Source organism: Oryctolagus cuniculus, chromosome 17, assembly GCF_051225735.1.
Source record: "Oryctolagus cuniculus isolate XC-2025 breed Fujian yellow rabbit chromosome 17, ASM5122573v1, whole genome shotgun sequence".
Classification (NCBI taxonomy): Eukaryota; Metazoa; Chordata; class Mammalia; order Lagomorpha; family Leporidae; genus Oryctolagus; species Oryctolagus cuniculus.
The window spans coordinates 52,040,500-52,066,899 of NC_142883.1; the positions used below are offsets into that span (position 1 = coordinate 52,040,500).

At 54.6% G+C, this 26,400-nt stretch overlaps 1 protein-coding gene across 1 annotated transcript; it reads left to right on the forward strand.

Annotated features, from left to right (window-relative positions):
• The first annotated feature begins 666 nt into the window (after positions 1 to 666).
• On the forward strand, positions 667 to 25,320 carry POLR2A (RNA polymerase II subunit A). The gene is made up of 29 exons (XM_051825245.3): positions 667 to 1,169; positions 12,844 to 12,976; positions 13,119 to 13,255; positions 13,348 to 13,521; positions 13,638 to 13,919; positions 14,546 to 14,707; positions 14,808 to 15,028; positions 15,203 to 15,335; positions 15,796 to 15,920; positions 16,026 to 16,236; positions 16,689 to 16,898; positions 16,988 to 17,156; positions 17,311 to 17,405; positions 17,548 to 17,751; positions 17,897 to 18,119; positions 18,496 to 18,679; positions 19,008 to 19,179; positions 19,274 to 19,379; positions 19,460 to 19,665; positions 20,315 to 20,539; positions 20,677 to 20,923; positions 21,204 to 21,304; positions 22,121 to 22,225; positions 22,305 to 22,487; positions 22,617 to 22,820; positions 22,944 to 23,130; positions 23,237 to 23,350; positions 23,514 to 23,663; positions 23,772 to 25,320. Exons 1-29 carry the CDS (start codon positions 1,077 to 1,079, stop codon positions 24,926 to 24,928), a joined length of 5,913 nt encoding a protein of 1,970 aa, XP_051681205.1. The 5' UTR covers positions 667 to 1,076; the 3' UTR covers positions 24,929 to 25,320.
• Positions 25,321 to 26,400: the final 1,080 nt, after the last annotated feature.

A 26,400-nucleotide genomic window follows, 5' to 3' on the forward strand; every position in this document is an offset into this window, starting at 1 on the left:
CACTCCTTCCGGAGCAAGCCTCTTGAAGCGGCTCAGGCCGGGAATCTGGGACTAAGGCTCGGTACAGCCCTTCTCCCCCGCACCCTCTTCCCGGTTAGAGGCCAGGAGATACCCCACTCGTCCCAGGAGGCTACTTCCGGAGGCGCAACTGGCCTCGCCATCTTGGTCTATTCATGCATATTCACAGCGAAACTGCATATTCAAGAGCGAGGACAGCCCCAGCACCGCCCCTCCCTCCGGAACCCGCTCAGGAGGAGCCGGCCGGCCCCGCCTCCATCACGGATTCGCAGAACACACCATTTCCCAGCTGGGGGAGGGGGGCGGGCGTCAAGGAGAGTCTTTTGCTGAAGACGAAACCATACTCCAAGCTGAAATAAAAGCGGCCTGATTTTACCCTCGATCCTTCACACCTTCAACCTTAATGCCAGAGCGGGCAGCGAAGCGAGGCGGCGCGCTTTTACGAAAAAAAAAATATATATATATCCCCCCTTCCCCGTCACTTCAAAAGGTCGCCAGATCGGGGAGCCGCGGAGGAGGCTCAACGGCGGGAGCGCGCGCGTCCCGTGCGGCCCGTCGCGGGCGGCCCCGTAGCGCAAGGGAGGGCGGGAAAGGAAGGGGCGGGGACTCAGGGGCGAAGCTATAAAGGCCGTCATTCGGCCGGTTCGCTTCTCAGAAGCGCCGAGAGCGCGGCCGGGGCGGTTGAGAAGAAGGCGGCTCCCGGAAGGGGGAGAGACAAACTGCCGTGCCCTCCGCCGTTCAGGAGCCCGGTTACTTATTTATTCGTTAACCTTTTTCTTCTTCCTCCTCCCCGAAACCTTTTCCTTTTCCCCTCTTTTTATTTTTTCCTTTTTGGGAGCCGAAAAAAATCTCCGGAAAGGGGGAGAAGGGCTTTTTTCGCTCCTTTTTTCACTTCCCCGCCTCTTTCCCTCCCCCACCTCTCCCTCCTCCGGCTTTTTCCTCCCAACTCGGGGAGGTCCTTCCCGGCGGCCGCCCCGACGGGGTCTGAGCGCCTAGGCGGAGGCGGCGCAGGCTTTTTGTAGCGAGGTTTGCGCCTGCGCAGCGCGCCCGCCGCGGCCATGCACGGGGGTGGCCCACCCTCCGGGGACAGCGCATGCCCGCTGCGCACCATCAAGAGAGTGCAGTTCGGAGTCCTCAGTCCGGATGAGCTGGTAAGCTGCTCGGTCCTCCCTCGCCGGCGGGCGGGGCTGGAAGGTGGCTGCGGAAACTTGGCGTTCTCCCTGCCCGCGGGGAAGCCGAGTTACCGGCGCCAAGGCTGGCGGTGTGCGGGCCAGCCTCGGGACCCCCGCACCCCCCGCGACTCCCCGAACAGAGCTACATTTTGCAAGGATTTGAACAAGTGTAGGGCTGTGTCGGAGTCGGGGTGACTGGCTCCACACCGCGGAGTTAACCCTGGTTCAGCGAGATCAGACACATCCGAGGGGATCTGTGCTAGTTTGCGTGGCAAAGCCAAGCCCCAGGTTTCCCTCTTCCCCCTCCACAAATACTGATTGAGCTCCTGGCTCGTGGTAGGACAGACGCTGGGGAGACGGCGTTGGACTGGCCAGTCTCCTGGGGGAAAGGGCAGATGAGCATTGTGAATAAAGGAGTGAATGAGATAATTTGGAGTGCTTTGAATAAAAGCGAAACGGGATAATGCTATGGAGAGTCCCTGAGGCTGGGCGACTTTAATTGGGGTGGTGTCAGGGTCTGGGAAGGAGGTGACATGACCCGATTGAGAAGCAGCCATTTCAACTCGGATTCTGAGGCAAGAAGACACAGCAAGTGCAAAAGGCCTGAGAGAGGAATGGATTGACCGTGTCCCAGGCTCACAGGCCAGTATGGGTGGGCTTCAGTGGGTGAGGAGAGGATATTATGGAAATGGGCTGGAGAAGTGTGGGATATCACGGTTAAGAACTCAAGGTATAATCCTATTTTCAGTGGAAGCCGGTGGACAGTTAGAAGCAGGAGAGTGACTTCAAGTTTACATTTAAAAACATGCTGCTGTGGTTGCTCTGTCAAGAACCGATTGGGGGAGGGGGGAGAGTAGGGTTAGTCCCAGGGGAGAGCGGTTGGGACTTGGACACCTTCCTTAGCGGAGCTCACAGGAGGGAGCCAGTTGGGCGGGGAGAGTGTAGTTTAATGGCTGTGTGTGGACGGATTTGATTTTGGTAGGGGACAGCTCAGCTGTGTCCTGAGTCGGAACGTCCTGACCTCACACCATACCACAGAACAAATTCCAGTTGGAGTTTACAAAAGCCCTAAGTCACGGGTGCAAAAATACAGAAGGCTGTGGGAGGGCTGATACCAGGGGCAGCAGTCCTTAATGGTAGTAAAATTACATGTACATCTTACGGAGTTTCTAAAATGAGCTAAGCATTATGCAAGAGCAGGGCAGATTTCCTACATAAAAATAAGAGCCATTTCTTTTATCAGAAACCAGGAACAGAACTAACTAAAGAAAACATCAGGAAACAGTATTTGTAGTGCGGTAGGCACGGTTAGACTTCTTAATGCATATACAAAGGAACATTTAGAAATTAGGAAAATACACGTCTATAAAGGGAATAAAGGAAATAAACAGGCAGTTCACAGAAATTGCGCAAATGCAGGCGTTTGGTGTAGTGGTTAAGTTGCCGCTTAGGGCACCTGCACCAGTTGTCAGCGTCTAGTTGGAGGCCTGGCTCCTCTGCTTCCATTCTAGCTTCCTGCTAATGCACACTCTGGGAAGCAGCAAGGGGAGGCCCACGTGTGGGTCTCTGGCACCACTAAGAGACCTGGATTGAGTTCTGCGTTTGTCTTGGCCCAACCCTGGTTGTTGCAGACTGTTAGGAAGGGAACCAGCAGATGGAAGATCACTCTGTCTTTACGTTTCAACTTAAAGGAAAACTAAAAAGTAGATTTTAAAATGTTCAGCTTGCTAATTAAATATAATTTAAAATAAAGTTTTTAAAAAAGATTTATTTATTTGAAAAAGTTACACGGAGAAAGAGGCAGAGAGAGAGGGAGGTCTTCCATCCGCTGGTTCACTCACCAGTTGGTCACAGCAGTTGGAGCTGCGCTGATCCGAAGCCAGGAGCCAGGGGTTTCTTCCAGGTCTCCCACACAAGTGCAGAGGTGGAAGGACTTGGGCCATCTTTCCATTGGTTTCCCAGGCCATAGCAGAGAGCTGGATCGAAAGTGGAGCAACTGGGTCTCGAACTGGTGCCCATATAGGATGCTGGCACTGCAGGTGGCGGCTTTACCCACTACGCCACAGCACTGGCCCCAAAATAAAAATGTTATAAACTGATCCTTCCCTGCTGGCAAAACTATTGGGAAGTAGGTATGCTTATGTATTTTTGGTAGAATAGGCTGATAGAACCGTTTTGGAGGACAGTCTGACAGTTTTGTCAAACTTTTTGACAATTGTCAGCCTTTTTATTTTTTTATTTGACAGGTAGTTATAGACAGTGAGAGAGAGACAGAGAGAAAGGTCTTCCTTCCATTGGTTCACTTCCTTAATGGCTGCTATGGCCGGCGCTGCGCCGATCCGAAGCCAGGAGCCAGGTGCTTCCTCCTGGTCTCTCCCATGCGGGTGCAGGGACCCAAGCACTTGGGCCATCCTCCACTGCACTCCCGGGCCACAGCAGAGAGCTGGACTGGAAGAGGAGCTACCTGGACTAGAACCCGGGGTGCTGGCACCACAGGGGGAGGATTGGCCAAGTGAGCCACGGCGCTGGCCGGCCTTTTAATATGTGTCTCCTTTGATCCCAACATTACCACTTACAAGTTTATTTTTATTTATTTTTCAGATTTACTTATTTATTTGAAAGGCAGAGTTCAAGAGAGGGAAAAACAGAAATCTTTGATCTGCTGGCTCACTCCCCAAGTGGCCAGAATGGCCAGGGCTGGGCCAGGTTGAGGCCAGATATTTCATCTGGGTCTCCCACGTGGATGGCAGGGCCCCAAACACTTGAGCCATATTCTGCTGCTTTCCTAGGCGCATTAGCAGGGAGCTGGATGAGAAATGGAGCCGCTGGAACTTGAATCAGTGATCCTATGGGATGCTGATGTCAGCAGGCAACTTAACCTGTCATAATGCCGGCGCCTAAAAATTTATTATTTTTTTAATGTTATATGGGATTTTCCTTTTTTTTTTTTTTTCCAAGATTTATTTTATTTATTTGAAAGACAGAGTTAGAGAGGTAGAGACAGAGGTCTTCCATCCGATGGTTCACTCCCCAGATGGCCACAATGGCCGGAGCTGTGCCTATCAGGGGCCAGGAGCTTCTTCTGGGTCTCCCTCGTGGGTGCAGGGGCCCAAGGACTTGGGTCATCTGCTACTTTCCCAGGCCATAGCAGAGAGCTGGATTGGAAGAGGAGCAGCTGGGACTAGAACCGGCGCCTGTATGGAATACCAGTGCTTCAGGCCAGGGCTTTAATCCACTGTACCACAGTGCCGGCCCCTTAAAAATTTATTCTTAAAACACTGGAGCAGGCCGGCGCGCGGCTCACTAGGCTAATCCTCCGCCTTGCGGTGCCGGCACCCCGGGTTCTAGTCCTGGTTGGGGTGCCGGATCCTGTCCCGGTTGCTCCTCTTCCAGGCCAGCTCTCTGCTGTGGCCCGGGAGTGCAGTGGAGGATGGCCCAAGTGCTTGGGTCCTGCACCCCATGGGAGACCAGGAGAAGCACCTGGCTCCTACCATCGGATCAGCGCGGTGCGCCAGCCGCAGCGCACTGGCCGCGGCGACCATTGGAGGGTGAACCAACGGCAAAGGAAGACCTTTCTCTCTGTCTCTCTCTCTCACTGTCCACTCTGCCTGTCTAAATAAATAAATTAATAATAATAAAAAAAAAAAAACACTGGAGCAGGCATTAAGACACCCACTTATTGGTATGCCTGGGTTCGATTCCTGGCTCAGGTTCCTGATTTCAGCTGCCTGCTGTTGTAAACCTTGAGAGGCAGTGGTGATGACTCAAGTAATTGTAGTTCCTCCTCCCATGTGGTGGTCTGGATTGTGTTCCTGGCTGTGGACTTCGATCCTGGCTGTTTCAGATATTTGGGGGAGTGAACTAGTCGATGGGAGCTTGCTCTTCCTCTCAAATGAGTGAAAATAAAGAACCCTTAATTTCTCTCCGCTAGCATACCCTCCCTGCCTTTGCTGGTTCTGTAAGTTCTTTTCCATTCATCCAGTTGCTGAGGTCAAAACCCAAGCCAGCTTTGGTTCTTCCCTTTCTTAAAATCTCTACTGCATCTCTTCTGCCTTTGCAAGTCTGTCTGGAAGCCAGCCGTCTGTGACCATCTCCACCACTGTGTCCCACCTTCGTCTTTCCCACGTGGTCCCGTGGCTACTGCAGGAGCCGTAGCCCCTTATCTTCCTGAGTTTACAGAACAAGCTAGAGGCATCTTTTCATCGTGTGTTTCCTGCATGAAGCCTCTTCAGATGTGAACTCCTTATTCGTCTAGGAGGTCCTATAGCATTTGGCCCGTTTGCCTCTGCATCTCGCAACAGTCCCCTCTTGGCCTTTCTTGACCGCTCTGACGTGCTTGTTCTCCAGTATTGCTGGCTTATTCCTGCCTCGAGGGTTTTCTTCTTCACTGTTCCTGCTGCTTGGAACAGCGTTGCTGAGGCCTCATGCGTCGGTGTGTTCCCTGTTCGCGTGTCACGTCGTAGGAGCCTTTGCCTGGCCCTATTTAAACAGCACCGCCTTGCATTCTCTAACCCATCCTCAACTTTGTTTTCCTTCATGGCCTGTCACTGCAGAAAGGATTAGTGATCCTGTCTCTCACTGCTCCATTGATAACAAATTTCATGAGGACTTTACGTTACTCACTGTTGCCACAGCATCTCAAATAGTGCCTTGGCACTTGACAGGCATGTAATAAAAATTTTATTTGAATAAATAAGCAAATGAAATAATGGAGCAAGTATGCAGAGATGTTTTGAAGCATTTTTATTGCAATGTTTGAAAATGAATTATAAATCACCTAAATATTGACTAGTGGGAACCTCACTGAAGAACTCAGGGGCTGTCTCTATAATGGAACAAGAACTTCCCAATAGGGTAAATCCAGTGCCCCAGAGTGCACTGATGTGACTGGGGTACCAGAAGAGACAGGGAGGTAGAGGCAGCCTGGGTGCGTTTGTTAGGTGCCCTGGGAAGTCCTAGTTCCAGGTGCTTTTTTGAACATTAGATGGCGCTAGATCCCTTTCAGTGACGTCATATCACCGTGAAGCTGTTTTTCCACAGTTGCTGAGTACCTGCAAAAGTCAACTGGACTGAAATAGGGTGGTGCACCCAATCTGAGTTGGAACTTGGGAAATTGTGCAGTACCTGACAGGTGCCGTAGTGAGTAATTGTGGTTATTTGGAAAGGAAGTAAAATATTTTTAATAAATTTTAAACAATAAAATTATCTCAATATATTAAAATATTTTTTAGTTCATATATATGGTTTTTCAAATAGTTGATAATTTGCTAGGACAATACTTACTAAATTGTTTGAATCTAGGTACTTAATATCAGTGGTTCTCTTTAGGCCTAGGAAACGCTGTGAAAGTGACTAAGATTTAGGGCACTGTGGACCGATATTGTTCAGGAATCTCTGGATAAGTGGGCATGTTACTGAAAAGTGTGCAGAATGAGGCCCCATTTGTGTTAAAATAGGAGCACACTTACATTTATTTTTAAATGTATGCAACAGTGCAGGTTAAGTGGCAGACTTGGGGACTCCTGCTAGTTTGAATCCTGGCTACTTCGCTGCTCCAGCTCCCTGCTAATGGCATCTGGGAGGGATCAGAGGATGGCCCAAGTAGCTGAGTTCCTGCTGCCCACATGGGAGATTCAGATAGTTCTAGCTCTCAGCCCTGGCTGTGCGGCCATTTGGGGAGTGAACGAGCAGATGGAAGATTTTTTTTCTGTCTGTCTGAGCCTTGCGAATTAACAAATAAAAATATATGGAACAGTGTTCACAAAACCTCACAGGGATCGTTTCCAGGATGTAGGATTACGGGGAGCTGTTGATACTGCTCTGCCTCGCCTGTGGTCTATAGAGTGCATCTGTGTTTTGAGGGGATTACAGATGATTCTGCTTTGGATGGGAGGAAGGGGGAGTGGGGAGCAGGGAGCCTCTTGTGAACAGGGGATGTCTAAGGCTCGGTGTTTTCCAGTCTTGGGGGTAGGATGCCCCCAAGGATGTACAGAAGGCCCCTTGCATTGGCTTTGAGGGAGCTGTTGTCTTTGTGGTAATAAGATGGATTTGAAGCTCACACAAAATTGGGGAAGTGGGGTGCTTGGTGACGTCTGCAGGAGTCGAAGGATTTCAAGCAGGAATCTGCTCTTTCAGGTAGAGTGTGGGCCAGCTGATGAGTCAGAAGATTATGCTTCTCTTCAGATTTTTATATCTGATGAGGGATTTCCTATATACCCAGTGAGTAGCTGCCGAGCCCCTGCCATGTGCCGGTGATTGTGCTGGGCGCTGGGAATAAAGATAAATAAAACCTGATCCTTGCCCTCCAGGATTACAGTCCAGTGGGAGAGAGAGAGTGAGCGAGAACCTTGCTGGGGTGTGGATGAAGTGAGAGATAAGGCCAGATAAGAGTTAGCAAAGACTCCTTTTTACAAGGAGGTAACAGTGAGCTGGGTCTTAGAGAATGAGTGGACATTTGCTTGAAAGAAGGTATGAGAAGCAAAAGGAATTTCAAGCAGTCTTTTGTAGTCGGAGCACAGACCAGGGGAATGAGCGATGTGGTGCCAGATAGAGCTGTGAAGCCAACTTGAGTGGTAAGGACCTTAAGTGCTGAGGAAAGCGACCCGGTATTTACTGAGATCCCAGGCAGGCCTGTGACCTCAGGGGCCTATGACTGGCCACTCCCTCAGGAGCCTGACCTTTATCCTGTAGGCTGAACCCGTGTGCGCTTGGAGGCTGAAGTAGTTTGTGCAAAATGCACAGTGCCAGTTGTTAACCTCTGCTCTAGGGAGAGTCCTCTAACCAGGATGGTCCTGCCCGCTGTCAAGGACACCCATGGCCTAGTTGCATTTGCCTGGAACCAGAGTCACTAGAAGGGTGGTTTGCCCTGTGCACGTGGACTTTGAGCAGAGGGAGGTGAAGGGTTTTGAGTGTGATTTCCTGGTCCCCTCACCAGTACCTGCCAGATTCATGCCAGCTTTTGCCTTTCTGTGTGTATTCAAGGCGAGCAGATCCCTCTTATGCTTCTCAGTGCAGCTGAGAGGCGTCAGCATCGCGGGTCTGTCTGCCTGACGTGTTAGCCCAGCTTGCTGAGAACTTCGGGCTAATCAGATCCATCGTTAGCAGATCACTGGTTCACTGTTGGGTAACTTCCCTTCCCTTCCTACTGCAGAGTCCTAAGCAGGACAGCTGAGCTTGGTAGATACTTGTTGGGACACTGCTGTGTGCCAGGCAGGCACATGGGAGTGTGGATGACTGAAGGATGCTGCCTGCCTGGGAGCCGTTTGTAGTCTGTAGGGGAAGCAGACTGCAGCGCAGAACCTCACTGTGTCTAGAAGGGCTGTGGAAGCACAGAGCAGGGTCTCCTGTCTGTACAGGAGGCTGCGCAAAGGCTGCCTGGCGAAAGCAGGCCTGTGGGGGAGAGGGCACGCACACTGAGCAAGGCCCAGCACGGGCATGGCCCAGAGTGCCCAGTGCGCCACATGTGCAGGGAAGAGTACACAGGAACGGTTGGAGCTTGGGGAAGCGAAGGTGGGGACGTTATGAAATCCTTTGCGTAAGGCATCCCTCTAGGTTTGGATGTCGTCCTGAGGACAAGAGGGTGTGATTGAGTGGAGTTCCACTTTAGAAGGAGTGTCCGATCATGTGGATGGATTGGAGAGAGGCAAGCTGGTGACCTGTGAGAACGCCCTTCAAAGGAAAGGCCTATCTATACTAGGGCAGAGGTTGAAGGGACGGAGAAGAGGGACAAGACTCGAGAGATTTAAGACCCTGGGAGGTGGGGGAATGGGATCCTTTTTCTGCCAAGGGCCATTTAGATATTTATAACATGTCCATGGGCCATACCAAGGATCAACTTAAAAATTAGCCTGCTACAGATTTGTTGAACTTCTAGTCCCTCTTTCAGTTGCTTTGGCAGGGTCAGACCAAATGATTTTGTGGGCCTTATAGGGCCGAATGTTCCCCACTCCCAATTTAAGAGGTAAAAATGGGGCAGTGTTGTGGTTAAGCCACCACCTACAGTGCTGGCATCCCATATGGGCTCCAGTTCGAATCCTGACTGCTTCACTTCCAGTTCAGCTCTCTGCTATGGCCTGGAAAGCAGTGGAAGATGGCCCAAGTGCTTGGGCCCCTGCACCCATGTGGGAGACCTGGATGAAGCTCCTGGCTCCTGGCTTTGGCCTGGCCCAGCCCTGGCCGTTGCAGCCATCTGGGGAGTGAAGCAGTAGATGGAAGACCTCTCTGTTTCTGCTTCTGCCTTTCTGCAACTCTGCCTTTCAAATAAATCTTTAAAAAATAAATAAATAAAACTGACCAGGACCTGGTGAATAGAATAGCAGTAGTGGTCACTTACCTGAACACCTACTACACGCTGGGCATTGAGCAGGCTAATTAAGTCTCATGAATGACAGAGCCAGAATTCCAGCCCGGGGCTCTGACTACAGAGGAGCCATGTGCTTTGCTGTTTGAAGCCCGAGGGTTAGGAAGGTTTTGCAGACTGACTTGTGCCATCCATGAGGTAGGGACTAAAGGAACAGGAGAGATTTTTGTGGAGAGGAGTTTGCTTTTAGACTTGTTGAATGTGATTTTATCAGTGGGATGTGTGCAGGAGGTGAGAGATCAGTAGACAGTTACCATGTGAATCCCCACTCCAGAAGGTGAGGCCTGGAGGTAGGAATTTAGCAATCATCAGTATACAGGGACAATCACAGGACAGCACATAGTTATGAAAAGTGCGGATGAACTAAAACCCTGGGGAGTAGGAGGGAGATGAAGCAGTAACCAGGGAGGTCAGGAAGGATGGGGGTGCGGAAGCAGAGGGAAAGCCTCTAGGAGGTGGCCCGTCTGCCTATCACAGGTCAACAGCCAAGGACCGAGATGATCTGTTGGATTTGGCAGAGTGGAGCTCACTGGCTTGGCAGGAATGGCTTTGTAATATGTAGGAAGATAGCTGTGCACAAACACTTGTAGACCCTGCTGTTTGCTGGTAGAGTGGAAAGAATGCACAGGAGAAATCCCTGGGCCCAGGTTCAAGGCCTAGATCCACCACTTCCTAGTTGTATGACCTTGGCCCACTCAGGTTTTGTGATCTGCACAATTTAAGCAGTGAAGCTTATTTTATGGAACAGCGGTGACGGTGTCAGCACTGTGCCTGACCCCAAGTCCCCCTGTTACCCAGCTAAGAAAAATGTATTCTAGAGTTTATTCTTTCTAAGGGAGAGAAACAGTTGTTTTTTAAAAATAAGTTTATTTATTTATTGAAAGGCAGCGATATCTTCCATCTGCTGGTTCACTCCCTAAATGCCTGCAGTTGCCAGGGCTGGGCAGGCCGAAGCCAGGGGCCTGGGAGCTCCATCTGGGCCTCCCATGTGGGTAGTGGGGACCCATATACTCGAGCCATCACCTGCTACTTTCCAGAACATGTGTTAGCAGGAAGTTGAGATGGGAATGAAGCCGAGACCCCGACCCAGGGAATCGGATGTGGGATGTGGGTAGCCCAAGTGGTGGCTTAACCCGGGGCGCTGGACTCTGTAGTTGAGGTATTTATCTGCTGGAGCCTTGGAGGCTGGCATCAGCATGTGTTTGCGTCCAGAGACGCTTGAATTTGAATTCTGCTAGCTCCTTGGGATTGAGGCCTGGGATGAGTTGCTTCAAGCAGCATCTGTGGGCTGGAGGGTAGGATTAGAGGAATAGTACTTCACTTGAAGTTGACATTCGGATAGTGGCATAGCAGTAAACATAGCAGTAACAACAGCAACCCATATGGGCACTGGTTCACGTCCTGGCTGCTGAACTTCCAATCTGGCTCCCTGTTAATTGCCTGGAAGAAGAGTTCTTAAATTGTTAATTCCTTCCCCTGGAAGTGTTTCTGTTTTTGTTTTTTAAAGTTTTTTTATTTGAAAGGCAGAATGAGAGAGTGAGCTTCCATCTGCTGGTTTACTGCTCTAATGTCTGCAAAAGCTATGGCTAGGCCAAGCTGAAGCCAGGAGCCAGGAACTTCATCTAGGTCTCCTACATGGGTGGCAAGGATTCAACTACTTGGGCAGTTACCTGTTTATCCCACGCATATTAGCAGGAAGCTGGTTCAGAATTGGAGTGGAGTAGCCGGGATTTGAACCAGGGGCTCTAGTATAGGATGCAGATATCCCAGACGCCACAATACTTGCCGCCCTGCCCCGTCTCCCCCCTCCCCCCAGTGTAATGGTCTAAAACCTAGCTAACTTTAAAGTCTGGTTTTCATTGTGGTCACTTGGATCAATTCTAGCCCAGGCAGAAATCTCTTCTACGCACACCTGCTTCTGAGTTCTTCTGTTTGCTGCTTTCCTTCCTTCTCCAAATTGGCCTCGCTGAGTCCAGGCTCCTCTTTTCTTTTTCTTTTTTCTTTCTTCCTCTCCTTCTTTCTTTTCCTTCCTTCCGTCCGTCCGTCCATCCATTTATTTCTTTGGAAGTCAGAGAGAGGGAGAGACAAAGGGAGGAGGAGAGATCGTCCAACTGCTAGTTCATTCTTCAGACAGCCACAACAGCCAGGGCTGAGCCAGGCCAGAGCCAAGAGCTTCATATAGGTCTCCACAAAGGTAGCAGGGGCTCAAACACTTGGGCCATCTGCTGCTGTTTTTCCTAGGCCACTAGCAGGGAGCTGGATCAGAAGTGGAGCAGCCGGGACATGAACTGGTGCCCCATACAGGTGCTGTTGCACAGACAGGGGCTTTACCTGCTACTCCCCAATGCTGCCCCCTCCCCCACTCCACTTCTTAAGATTCCAGCCATTTACTCTGCTCCAGATTTCCCACCAACCTCTCCTCCTAGCACCCGGTTCTCATGTCTTGTAATAAAATATCCATTTGGATGGGGAGGGGTCCAGGCAGGTCAAGCCCTTGAGAAGGACGGGGGGGGGGGGGGGCAGGACTGCATCTCTGAAGGCCTCACTCCTTCAGAAGCTGAGGGTAGAATTGGAGGAGCATCGGCGGGTCGCCTGGGCGCTCGCTGCGGGATGCGGTACAGAGGTCTCAAATTCATAGGTCTGACTTCAGCTTAGAGAAAGAAGTGCAGCACTGGCTTTCTGTTTGTTTTTTCCTTGAAACAACTTACTTCTTTTTGTGATTAAATCCTATGGATGTTAGCCGGCGCCACGGCTCAGTAGGCTAATCCTCTGCCTGCGGCGCCGGCACACCAGGTTCTAGTCCCGGTTGCCCCTCTTCCAGGCCAGCTCTCTGCTGTGGCCCGGGAGTGCAGTGGAGGATGGCCCAAGTGCTTGGGCCCTGCACCCCACGGGAGACCAGGAGAAGCACCTGGCTCTTGCCTTCGGATCAGCGTGGTGCGCCGGCCGCGGCGACCATTGAAGGGTGAACCAATGGCAAAGGAAGACCTTTCTCTCTCTCTCTCTCTCTTACTGTCCACTCTGCCTGTCAAAAAAAAAAAAAAAAAAAAAAAAAAAAAAATCCTATGGATGTCAATCTTCTAAAATTTTGTACTGTGAGCGCCCAGCAAGTTTGACTAGTGATGCTCACTTCTGGTATTCCCAGAGGTGTTGACGTTGAATCCTTAGTGCCCCTCGCCCAGGCTAAGTAGGATCAGTTCTGTAAGTATCTGGGGTTGTCAGTCCTTACACAGAGCACCCTAACCACAGAAGCTGGAAACTAGGAGTCATGTTGTTATCGGCTTTTCTTTTCTGCAGAAGCGAATGTCTGTGACAGAGGGTGGAATCAAATACCCAGAGACGACAGAGGGAGGCCGCCCCAAGCTTGGGGGGCTGATGGATCCAAGGCAGGGGGTGATTGAACGGACTGGCCGCTGTCAGACATGTGCAGGTGAGTGCTGGGGTTGGGTGGGATCCCCAAGGGATGAGAGAGCTTTGGAGCTTTAGAGGGAGCCGGGGCGAGGGAGGCCACCGGTGACGTAGTCTCTAAGGTGAGGGGCTGAGAGGAAAGTGTCAAGTGCCTGTTCCTACAGGAAATATGACGGAGTGTCCTGGCCACTTTGGCCACATCGAGCTGGCCAAGCCTGTGTTTCACGTGGGCTTTCTGGTCAAGACGATGAAGGTTTTGCGCTGTGTCTGCTTCTTCTGCTCCAAACTGCTTGTGGACTCTGTGAGTGCGGGCAGGGCCTGGCCTGGAAGGGGCTGCTGGGTGGGGGAAGGGGACAGGACAGTCTCAACTGACCCTCCTTGCCCTGTCCCCAGAACAACCCGAAGATCAAGGACATCCTGGCCAAGTCCAAGGGGCAGCCTAAGAAGCGGCTCACACACGTCTATGACCTTTGTAAAGGCAAAAACATCTGCGAGGGCGGGGAGGAGATGGACAACAAGTTTGGAGTGGAGCAGCCTGAGGGCGATGAGGATCTGACCAAGGAAAAGGTGGCTGGGCTGGCGGAGCCCGGGAGAGCAGCGGGGGCTGCGGGGTGGTGGGGGAGCTGGGGTGTTGTGGGAACAGGCGCGGCCTCTGCCCCTGACGGTCCTTCTCCCCTGCGAAGGGCCATGGCGGCTGTGGGCGCTACCAGCCCCGGATCCGGCGCTCGGGCCTGGAGTTGTATGCCGAGTGGAAGCACGTGAACGAGGACTCACAGGAGAAGAAGATCCTGCTGAGTCCCGAGCGGGTGCATGAGATCTTCAAGCGCATCTCGGATGAGGAGTGCTTCGTGCTGGGCATGGAGCCCCGCTACGCCCGGCCCGAGTGGATGATCGTCACGGTGCTGCCCGTGCCGCCTCTCTCCGTGCGGCCTGCTGTGGTGATGCAGGGCTCTGCCCGCAACCAGGTCAGTGGCCCTCACTCTCCCTCTCCCTGGATGGCTGCGAGGCAGTTGGCACAGGCCTGCAGTGAAGGGCGTGTGCGTGAGGGACAGATAGGTTTAGGGTTAAAAATACTTGGCGGCCGGCGCTGCGGCTCACTAGGCTAATCCTCAGCCTTGCGGCGCCAGCACACCAGGTTCTAGTCCCGGTCAGGGCGCCGGATTCTGTCCCGGTTGCCCCTCTTCCAGGCCAGCTCTCTGCTGTGGCCAGGGAGTGCAGTGGAGGATGGCCCAAGTGCTTGGGCCCTGCACCCCATGGGAGACGAGGAAAAGCACCTGGCTCCTGCCATCGGATCAGCGCGGTGCACTGGCCGCGCTGGCCATTGGAGGGTGAACCAACGGCAAAAGGAAGACCTTTCTCTCTGTCTCTCTCACTGTCTTCTCTGCCTGTCAAAAAAAAAAAAAAAACAAACTTGGCCACTTGCTGGCTGTGTGACATTTAAGGAGGACCTCACCGCAGTTAAAGGGCGTGAAGGTGCTTCCGCAGCTGTGACATGGGTGACAGAGCTGTCCCCAGGGTGTGTGCGGAGGAGGGCCGCACCGTGCGCCCGCCCGTGTGGCTGTGCTGATGGCACTGCCCCCCCCCCCCCCAGGATGACCTGACTCACAAGCTGGCTGACATCGTGAAGATCAACAACCAGCTGCGGCGGAACGAGCAGAATGGCGCGGCCGCCCACGTCATTGCGGAAGACGTGAAGCTCCTGCAGTTCCACGTGGCCACCATGGTGGACAACGAGCTGCCCGGCCTGCCCCGTGTGAGTCCGTGCGGACCTGAGTCCAGCGCGTGGCCTCAGAGCTCTGGACGAAGGCCCCGTGCCACCAGCTGAGTTGTCCACACCCCATGTTTCCTCGCAGGCCATGCAGAAGTCTGGGCGTCCACTCAAGTCTTTGAAGCAGCGGTTGAAGGGCAAGGAAGGCCGTGTGCGAGGGAACCTTATGGGCAAACGAGTAGACTTCTCGGCCCGCACTGTCATCACCCCCGACCCCAACCTCTCCATCGACCAGGTTGGCGTGCCCCGCTCCATCGCCGCCAACATGACCTTTGCAGAGATCGTCACCCCCTTCAACATTGACAGGTGTGCCTTAGCCGGGGGTAGTGGGGGAGACAGTGCACTCTCCCCTCTCGGGAGTGGGCTGGAGCAAGGTGTTGAAGTTTAGAATTCTGACTTGCACTCAGGGCTTTGGGTTGAGGGTGGCTGCCAGGGTCTTTTTGGGAGGCATTTCGTTTATTCCACCTCTTTTCTTCCTAGACTTCAGGAACTAGTTCGCAGGGGCAACAGCCAGTACCCAGGCGCCAAGTACATCATCCGAGACAACGGCGATCGCATTGACTTGCGTTTCCACCCCAAGCCCAGTGACCTCCACCTGCAGACAGGCTATAAGGCACGTAACCGACCAGGGCTTTTGCTGCCCACCTGAGCAGGAAGCTTGCTGGAGTTAGGGGCCGCAGTGGGCCATCTGCGGCTGTCCGTACTTCAGGAGTCAAACTGTGTGACGTTTTCTTAAATGCTGCTCTGTCCCAGGTGTGCTTGTAGCTGCCGGCTGCTAGCAGCCGGGAAGGGGGTGGCAGGGAAGAGGGAGCCATGAAGGAACAGTGCAGGGGCTTTGTGGCCAGAGACTCTGGTTTCGCTCCCCAGACCGAGTTCCCTGGGATGGGTGGATGCCATGTTTTATTCATCCCCGACACCTGATGTCTGGCTGCAAAGAGGGTGTTGAATAAATGTTTCAAGTGAGATAACCCCAGGGATTCGTCTGTTTCAGTTGAGGACTTTTTCAGTCCATTGTCATTTCGCTCTTGGCTTGCCTTCTCTACTGAGACTTTTTCCATACATCACCTCCCCAGGTGGAACGGCACATGTGTGACGGGGACATTGTCATCTTCAACCGGCAGCCAACTCTGCACAAGATGTCCATGATGGGGCATCGGGTCCGCATCCTCCCCTGGTCTACTTTCCGCTTGAATCTTAGGTCCGTCCCTGGCTGAGGGGAGCAGGCTGGGGTCAGGAGCAGGGGCGACCGGGCTGCTTGATCTCACTGTGTGACTTGCCGATTCTGACTCCTCTCTGACTGCAGTGTGACGACTCCATACAATGCGGACTTTGATGGGGATGAGATGAACCTGCACCTGCCACAATCCCTGGAGACGCGGGCGGAGATCCAGGAGCTGGCCATGGTGCCTCGCATGATTGTCACGCCCCAGAGCAATCGGCCTGTCATGGGTATCGTGCAGGACACGCTCACAGCAGTGCGCAAGTTCACCAAGAGAGACGTCTTCCTGGAGCGGGTGCGTGGGCCACGTGGAGTGCGCGTCCTGGCGCATGGGCAGAGGGCTCCGGGCTGGGGAGGAGGAGCTGTGATGTGTTCCTGACTTGTCTGGATGTGAGATTTTGCCTTCTGGTGAGGAGGAAGGAGAGGGGCTTAGGAAGGATCACAGCCAAAAAAGGCGTTTGTATGATCCCGGGTGTCGTCTATAGGGTTGAGGAAAAGGGAAAAAATAAGTAAGACCTTACTAAGATCTTGCTGATCTCCGTATATGCACTTTCACTTATTTCCTAGTCATTAAAAGAAATTTGTGTTTATTATTGAACCAAATGTGAGTATGTCACTGTTGGAGTGACTTTTATTGGGACATCTCTGCCGTCAGAACCTGACTGCCCTGGGCAGGGCGGCTTGCCTGGCGTGGCTGAGGGGTGAGGCCTGGTCTGACTGCCTGCCTGCCGTGCTCTGTGTCCGCAGGGTGAAGTGATGAACCTCCTCATGTTCCTGTCTACATGGGATGGGAAGGTGCCCCAGCCGGCCATCCTGAAGCCCCGGCCCCTGTGGACAGGCAAGCAGATCTTCTCCCTCATCATCCCTGGCCACATCAACTGTGTCCGCACCCACAGCACCCATCCTGACGATGAGGACAGCGGCCCTTACAAGCACATCTCTCCTGGGGACACCAAGGTAGGCCCTGGCATGTGGGTGTGTGAGGGTGGGATTTGGGCTTGGGAGCCAGAACCAGAAGAGGTGTTGAGCGTGTGCTTTGGCCGCAGGTGGTGGTGGAGAATGGGGAGCTGATCATGGGCATCCTGTGTAAGAAGTCTCTGGGGACCTCGGCCGGCTCCCTGGTCCACATCTCCTACCTGGAGATGGGCCACGACATCACTCGCCTCTTCTACTCCAACATCCAGACTGTCATCAACAACTGGCTGCTCATCGAGGGTAAGAGGGCCCCCAGCACCTGTGTGTGCTTCCCCTGCCTCTAACAGAGCTTCCTGCCCCGGATCTGGTGTCTGCATCTGCTCCGGTGCCCACTTCCATCCCGTGTTTCTTGGAAGTCCAAGGATGGTGTTGCTCATGCTTCCCTTGTCTCCAGGCCATACCATCGGCATTGGGGACTCCATTGCTGACTCTAAGACTTACCAGGACATTCAGAACACTATTAAGAAGGCCAAACAGGATGTAATCGAGGTGAGAGAGAAGGCTGGGCCGGGACTGAATAAGAGGCTCCCGCCATTTTGAGCTTCACATTGGCAAGAGCAGAGGGCGTGTAAGGGTTTAAGGGAAGTGGACGGGGTTAGGATTCGTGCCTCACTGAGGACGCTGTCTCCAGGTCATTGAGAAGGCCCATAACAACGAGCTGGAGCCCACCCCGGGCAACACTCTGCGGCAGACGTTTGAGAATCAGGTGAATCGCATTCTCAACGATGCCCGAGACAAGACCGGCTCCTCTGCCCAGAAGTCCCTGTCTGAATATAACAACTTCAAGTCGATGGTCGTGTCTGGAGCCAAAGGTTCCAAGATCAACATCTCCCAGGTGAGGAGTCTTGTCTCGCAGTTTGGGAGGAGGAAGGGATGGCTGTGTGTCGGGGTTGTGGGTGTGGGGGGCCCTGGGGAAGCAGTGGGAACTTTGATTCCTAGGGCAGAAGGAGTTAGACGCCGCTGCCGTTTCTGTTGCCTAGGTCATTGCCGTCGTCGGGCAGCAGAACGTAGAGGGCAAGCGGATCCCGTTCGGATTCAAGCACCGGACTCTGCCTCACTTCATCAAGGATGACTACGGGCCTGAGAGCCGTGGCTTTGTGGAGAACTCCTACCTGGCTGGCCTCACACCCACCGAGTTCTTCTTCCACGCCATGGGAGGCCGGGAGGGGCTCATCGACACAGCTGTCAAGACTGCTGAGACTGGTGAGGCCTTCTGTGAGGCTCTTCCTGGGCGGTGGTGGTCCAGGCTAAAGGCCTGTGGTCCCAGAGGTGTAATTTTGGCCTTTGTGGAAGGAGCAGAGTGAAGTTCAAGAGCTAGCCAGTGCCCTGGTTCTGGTCGCTTCCCAGCCCCAGGTGCAGGGATGGAGCTGTGGGCCGTGTTGCCGGCCTGCCACATGGGACGGTTCCCAGGCACCTCCCCCAGTGCCCCTAGCCCATCCAGTGTGGCCTAAAAGGCCTCAGGTCTGAGGCGGCTGCCAGTTGCTGCTTCTGGGAATCGGGCAGGTCAGGGCCCTGGGCTGGGCCTTTGGGCTTTGTCATCCTCTTCCTGCCTTTCGTCTTAATGGCTTCCCTCGCCCAGGATACATCCAGCGGCGGCTGATCAAGTCCATGGAGTCGGTGATGGTGAAGTACGATGCGACCGTGCGGAACTCCATCAACCAGGTGGTGCAGCTGCGCTACGGCGAGGACGGCCTGGCCGGCGAGAGTGTGGAGTTTCAGAACCTGGCCACGCTCAAGCCTTCCAACAAGGCTTTCGAGAAGAAGTGAGGAGGCGGGCAGGCGGGTGGTTCAGGGCTGAGCTGTAGGATTCCAAGACGCTTCCCCAGAGACATGGCTCCAGAGAGTAGCCTTACAGTGGAACTGGCCTCTCAGCACCCTTTCCTCACCCATCAAACTACCGCTTCACCAAGGGGGAGGGTAGATGCCCGGTCCCTGGTGACAGCACAAAGCAGACAGAGCGGGGCAGCCTGGCACCTGAGTCTTAGGTCTCTGCTTCCGAAGCTCTCTTCCTGTGGGAGCCTCCCCGCGCTCCTGTGGGGCCTGAGGCCCCAGGGCCCGCCCATCCCTGACTTTCTCCCTTGCCTTGTGCAGGTTCCGCTTTGATTACACCAACGAGCGGGCCCTGCGGCGCACTCTGCAGGAGGACCTGGTGAAGGATGTGCTGAGCAACGCACACATACAGAATGAACTGGAGCGCGAATTTGAGCGCATGCGTGAGGACCGGGAGGTGCTCAGGGTCATCTTCCCGACTGGGGACAGCAAGGTGAGCCTGGGCGGGAGGAGCTGGCGTGGAGACGTGCTGCCGCAGGAGGCGGTCTCCCAGCGTGCTGTCCTCCCTGCGTTCCGCCCGCCCCCAGGTTGTCCTTCCCTGTAACCTGCTGCGCATGATCTGGAACGCTCAGAAAATCTTCCACATCAACCCTCGCCTTCCGTCTGACCTGCACCCCATCAAGGTGGTGGAGGGTGAGTGCCAGGCCAGGCCGGGGACACCTGCCTGCCTAGCCCTCATCTGAAGGTGTCTCTGCCCCCCGTTTGGTTCCTAGGAGTGAAGGAATTGAGCAAGAAGCTGGTGATTGTGAATGGGGACGACCCGCTGAGCCGGCAGGCGCAGGAGAACGCCACGCTGCTCTTCAACATCCACCTGCGCTCCACGCTCTGCTCCCGCCGCATGGCCGAGGAGTTTCGGCTCAGCGGAGAGGCCTTCGACTGGCTGCTGGGGGAGATCGAGTCCAAGTTCAACCAAGCCATTGTGAGTGCTGTGCTGTGCTGCTTCGCTTACCTACTGACTTGTGGCATCCAACATCGCCCGCCCACAGTCACCCAATACACGAGTACTTAGAAAGCTCATGGAAAAGCAGAATTAACGGAAAGGTGTATTTGGTGCAAAACAAAATCCATGGGTAGTTTTTCCCTATTAGGCATTTTGCATGGACTTTTTGAAGACCCCTCATGATAGCTCTCATTCATTGAGAGCCTGCTGTGTACCAAGTCCTGAGTTCTCTGTGTTATGCCCTTTAGCAGTCTTAAAGTGACCCTAACAAGGGAGACGTTGTTAGTCCCGTGTTGCAGCAACAAAAACTGAGAGACTTGGAGAGTGATTATCCTAAAATAATGATTTAGACAGGTGGGAAATTGGAGTAAGTGGAGAAGAGATTTACAGGTACTGGGACATGTTTTCACTGTCTAAGGGTTTTACAGGGCAGAGGACGGGGGAAAGCATAATTACAGGGGTACCTCTGAATCTGATGTAAATCCAGTTTCATAAATTCATCATTTAAAATATAGTAGGAAATACTACAAAACACTACTGAAAAGATTGGGGGCCAGCGCTGTGGCATGGTGGGAAAGCTGCCACCAGAAGAGAGGGACTGGCTTCGTCTGATGCTGGCTTTCCTTAGGCCCATCCTGGGGAAATGGTGGGAGCTCTGGCTGCACAGTCCCTCGGAGAGCCTGCCACCCAGATGACCTTGAACACCTTCCACTACGCTGGTGTGTCCGCCAAGAACGTGACGCTGGGTGTGCCTCGACTTAAGGAGCTCATCAACATTTCCAAGAAGCCGAAGACCCCCTCGCTTACTGTCTTTCTGCTGGGCCAGTCTGCTCGAGATGCTGAGAGAGCTAAGGTAGGGGTCAGGGTCGTGACCTGCTCGGCCCAGGAAAAGCAGATGAGCTCCTTCCCTTAAGTAGGGACTTGGATTCCCGGATGAGGAGGCCTTTGAAGCTTCCCCAGTGCCTGTGTCATGAGCCACTCTCTTCCCAGGACATTCTGTGCCGCCTGGAGCATACAACTTTGAGGAAGGTGACTGCCAACACAGCCATCTACTATGACCCCAACCCCCAAAGCACAGTGGTGGCAGAGGATCAGGAGTGGGTGAACGTCTACTATGAGATGCCGGACTTTGATGTGGCGCGAATCTCCCCCTGGCTGCTGCGAGTAGAGCTGGACCGGAAGCACATGACTGACCGAAAACTAACCATGGAACAGATTGCCGAAAAGATCAACGCTGGTAAGGCCGGGGGCGCAGAGCCTGCTCGGAGTCCTGCCTGGGCTCCCGCCTCTGGGGCGTGCGCTGCGCCTGAGTCCGAGGCGTCTGTCCCCAAGGTCACTGTCCTGGTGTCGGGACCGCCAGATCTCCCCGCCCCTCCCGTCCCGTGTCTCCTCTTCCTAGCGGGCTTCCACAGGGAAGGAAGGTTCTGTGCAGGCGAGCAGGGGCTGCAACTGGAGCGCGAGTGGGCAGTGAGCCCTGGGTGGCGCAGCCCTTCTCACAGCTCACCGTGCCCCACCAGGCTTTGGCGATGACTTGAATTGCATCTTCAACGATGACAATGCCGAGAAGCTGGTGCTGCGCATCCGCATCATGAACAGTGATGAAAACAAGATGCAGGAGGTAAAGGGAGCCGTGAAGAAAGCGACTTGTCGGACACAGACGGCGCCTCAGATGCGGGCAACACCGAGGGGCTCGCGCGGCTCAGGGCTGTCATCTCAGCAGCAGGGATCCTTCAAGTCCAGCACAGCAGCCAAACAGAGCAGAGGGCATGGGAGTGGAGGCTCTCCCTCCTAGCCCTGGCTTGGCCTTCTGCCCAGGCTCCTACAGCTTGTTCTCCTTGGGCAGCGCAAGCCTCAGACAGAGCAGGGTTGGGGCAGGTTGGACAGTGGAATAAGGATTGCCCGGTTCCAGGAATGTGATGGAACCATGGGTGCAGTGAGACTCAGGAAAACGTTTGGCTGTTGACTTCGTCCTTCGACGTGGGTCCTAAGAGACTGTTGGACGTGTGTGGGTGCCTGGTGCTTGAAAATCCTCTAAGTGCTGAACTGTCAGGATAGTTAAGACAGTATTGGTAGATCTTGATCAATCCATTGAGCGAGCTCATGGGTAAGTCAGTAGCAGCCTGGGCAGATGCTGGGTGATGCGCAGAGATAACTTATACAGGGAGTGCTGTGGTTGCAGTCGCTCCGTGAACAGGCAACCTGTGCAAGGGCCCAAGCACTAGGCAGGGCCGTGTGAAAGCAGTCCTGTTAAGGTGCTGGCGTGTGGGTGCCTCTGCTTAGGATCCTCTTAATATTATTGTAAAGTCACAATGAGAGATAGCGTCACCCGAGCTGAGGCGGCAGGCTGGTGGCTGACTCTTGGTCCTTGGGGAGGCTGGAGTGGGAGGTGGGAAGTAGGCGAGAAGAGATTCCAGGAGTGCTGGCCTCTCTGCAGGAGGAGGAGGTGGTGGACAAGATGGACGACGATGTTTTCCTGCGCTGCATCGAGTCCAACATGCTGACAGACATGACGCTGCAGGGGATCGAGCAGATCAGCAAGGTGAGCCGCTCCCCCGGAACCAGCCCCGCCCCGCCCCGCCCCGCCCTGCCGCCGGCCTGAGCGCCTGTGTCTCCTCCAGGTGTACATGCACTTGCCGCAGACAGACAACAAGAAGAAGATCATCATCACCGAGGACGGGGAGTTCAAGGCCCTGCAGGAGTGGATCCTGGAGACGGACGGCGTGAGCCTGATGCGGGTGCTGAGCGAGAAAGACGTGGACCCTGTGCGCACCACGTCCAATGACATCGTGGAGATCTTCACGGTGAGCGCTCTGCCCCTGGCCTCCCGGAGCTCGCTGGCTCCCTCACCCCGTGCTCTTCCCTCGTCCGGATTGCCTTTCTGCTCGACCCCAGAGCACCGAGGTCCTGACCCTTCTTCAACCCCCTGCCAGGTGCTGGGCATCGAGGCCGTGCGGAAGGCGCTGGAGCGGGAGCTGTACCACGTCATCTCCTTCGACGGTTCCTACGTCAACTACCGGCACTTGGCGCTCCTGTGTGACACCATGACCTGCCGTGGCCACCTGATGGCCATCACCCGACACGGAGTCAACCGCCAGGACACCGGGCCTCTCATGAAATGTTCCTTTGAGGAAACGGTAACGGCGGGGCCTGTGCGGGGCAGGGCGGGCGGAGGCGCCGTGGCGGAGGCGTATGGACTGGGGCTGGGCCGTGGTGCGGGGCGGTGGGCTCTAAGGGCCCGTCCTCTCTCGGTGGTTCAGGTGGATGTGCTTATGGAAGCAGCTGCCCATGGGGAGAGCGACCCCATGAAGGGCGTCTCGGAGAACATCATGCTGGGCCAGCTGGCACCAGCTGGCACCGGCTGCTTCGACCTCCTGCTTGATGCTGAGAAGTGCAAGTACGGCATGGAGATCCCCACCAACATCCCCGGCCTGGGCGCTGCCGGACGTGAGTACCCCGGTGGGGTCGGCGCGGGGTGGTGCAGGCCACGGCTAGGGGGTGTCGCCAGTCCCACAGTGCTGCTCCTCCTGAGTCCCCTTGTTCCTCCTTGCAGCCACCGGCATGTTCTTTGGCTCAGCACCCAGTCCCATGGGAGGAATCTCTCCAGCCATGACACCCTGGAACCAGGGTGCAACCCCCGCCTACGGCGCCTGGTCCCCCAGCGTGGGTGAGTACACTGGCCCGGGAAGAGGGCCCTGAGGCGGTCTACGGTGGGTGCGCTGAGGTGGTGAACGAAGGCCTTTGTTGGAGGCCAGAGGCCTAGAGAGCTGGGAAAGGGGGGAGGCAGTGTGGGCTCCAGCTCTGGTGTGAACCTGCTGTTTTCACTTCAGGGAGTGGAATGACCCCCGGAGCAGCTGGCTTCTCTCCCAGTGCTGCTTCGGATGCCAGCGGCTTCAGCCCAGGTTACTCCCCTGCCTGGTCTCCTACACCCGGCTCCCCCGGCTCCCCGGGCCCCTCGAGCCCGTACATCCCCTCGCCAGGTGAGTTGTTGCCATCTGTCGAGAAAGTTCACTTCCTCCTCCTTGGTCTTTCCTCCCAGACCAGGCTTTCCACCACTTACACCTCCCTCGTTGGCTTCTGTCCCACAGGTGGTGCCATGTCCCCCAGCTACTCGCCGACGTCACCTGCCTACGAGCCCCGCTCCCCCGGAGGCTACACACCCCAGAGTCCTTCCTATTCACCCACATCACCCTCCTACTCCCCCACCTCTCCATCCTATTCTCCAACCAGCCCCAATTATAGCCCCACGTCACCCAGCTACTCCCCAACCTCACCCAGCTACTCCCCGACCTCTCCTAGCTACTCCCCGACCTCGCCCAGCTACTCCCCGACCTCGCCCAGCTACTCGCCAACTTCCCCAAGCTACTCTCCAACATCACCCAGCTACTCGCCCACCTCTCCCAGCTACTCGCCCACATCTCCCAGCTACTCGCCCACATCTCCCAGCTACTCGCCAACTTCACCCAGCTACTCTCCCACCTCTCCCAGCTACTCACCAACGTCGCCCAGCTACTCACCTACATCTCCAAGCTACTCACCAACTTCTCCAAGTTACTCACCCACGAGTCCTAACTATTCTCCAACCAGTCCCAATTACACCCCAACATCACCCAGTTACAGCCCCACATCACCCAGCTACTCGCCCACAAGTCCCAACTACACGCCTACCAGCCCGAACTACAGCCCAACTTCTCCAAGTTACTCTCCGACCTCACCCAGCTACTCTCCGACCTCACCCAGCTACTCCCCTTCCAGCCCACGATACACACCACAGTCTCCAACCTATACCCCGAGCTCACCCAGCTACAGCCCCAGCTCACCCAGCTACAGCCCCACCTCACCCAAGTATACCCCAACCAGTCCTTCCTACAGCCCCAGCTCACCAGAGTACACCCCAACCTCCCCCAAGTACTCGCCCACCAGCCCCAAGTACTCACCCACCTCCCCCAAGTACTCACCTACCAGCCCCACCTACTCACCCACCACCCCCAAGTACTCCCCGACGTCTCCCACTTACTCACCAACCTCTCCTGTCTACACCCCAACCTCCCCCAAGTACTCGCCCACCAGCCCCACCTACTCGCCCACTTCCCCCAAGTACTCGCCCACTAGCCCCACCTACTCCCCCACCTCCCCCAAAGGCTCCACCTACTCGCCTACTTCACCGGGCTACTCACCCACCAGCCCCACCTACAGCCTCACCAGCCCAGCCATCAGCCCGGATGACAGCGACGAGGAGAACTGAGGGTGAGCAGGGTGCGGTAGCAGCCGGCTAGTGCCTGCTGCCCTCTCACCTCCTCCTGGGCCGCGAGCCTCCTGCCGGCTCCTCTGTACATAGTTCCTTGTGACGAGTTTGCCGTTGAAGTCTGGACCCCGTTTCCGAGGGATGTTTTCGTCTTGTTCTCTGCTCGTTGTCTCAGCCCCCCGCCCTAGCTGTGATTCTCCTCCTCTGACCCCACATGAAGATCCTTCCTGGCCTGTGGCTTGATTAGGGGCCAGGGGAACTTTCACTTCTTAGGGTGATTCCGGCTCTGGTTTGGTAACATCCGATCTCGGGAAAGAACAAATCTAAAGCTGCCTTTTGTCTGTTATTTTATTTTTTTGAAGTTTAAATAAAGTTTACTAATTTTGACCAAATGTGCGTGCGTTGAGTGCCTGATTGGGGTCTGAGGAAGCTGGAATACCCAGGCCCCTGCCCCTGCCCGGGCTGGGCTGAGCTTGTCAGTCAGCCTCAGAGCTGACCCCAGCGGAGCCGGGGCACGAGTGTGGCCCACATGGCTGTCACGGAGGCTCTCGGACACGGTGGCAGCCCCTGCTCTGCAGGGAGCCTGGGCAGATGCTCACACACACCCCCTCCCCCAGCATTACGGGGTTGTGGGGCAGAACAGCTTTGTAACCTGTGTTCCTAATCACCAAAAGTAATTTGGAAAAGCACAGAAATAATGGAGAGGACAGAAACAGGATAATGAGCACCCTAGGATGATCACCACTAGGAGGCATGTTTTAGTTGCTTTTTTTTTTGGAGGTATGTTTTGTTTTGATATCTTGTCCCATATGGTTCTTGAGTCACTTAATAGCAGATAAAAATGTAGGTTTGTTTTTGGCCTCAAACCAACTAGCAGAGGCTTATGGATAGTGTAACATTTTAAAGCTTAAGTTAAAGGGTGTGGGAATAATTTGCTGTTTATAGTTGGCCATTCCTTATTTTCTTCCATTAGTATCTATTATAAAAAGATGATTTTTAAAAATACTTGATTTGAAAGACAGTGTTAGAAAGAGAGACCTTCCATCTGCTTGTTCACTCCTTAAATGGTCACAGTGCCCTTGCTGGCTGGGCCAGGCCAGAGCCAGGAGCCAGGAGCTGCTTCTGAGTCTCGGACGTGGGTGTGGGGCCCAGGGACGCAGGCCATCCCCCACTGCTTTCCCAGGTGCATCAGCAGGGAGCTGGATCGCAGGTGAAGCTGGGAGGACTCAAGTTGGCACCTGTAGAGGGTGTCTGCGTTACAGGCAGCAGCTTAACCTGCTATGCCTCAACACTGGCCCCAAGATGATGTTTGTTAAAGGAACTTTTTTAAATTTGAGAAGCAGAAACAGCTCCCATCCCGTGGTTCAGTCTGCTGCTGCCCACTAGGGAGTTGGGACTCGACCTGGGTCTCCCAGCGGTTGCATTAGCAGGAAGCCGGCTCGGAAGTGGAAGCGAGCGTTCTGACGAGGAAC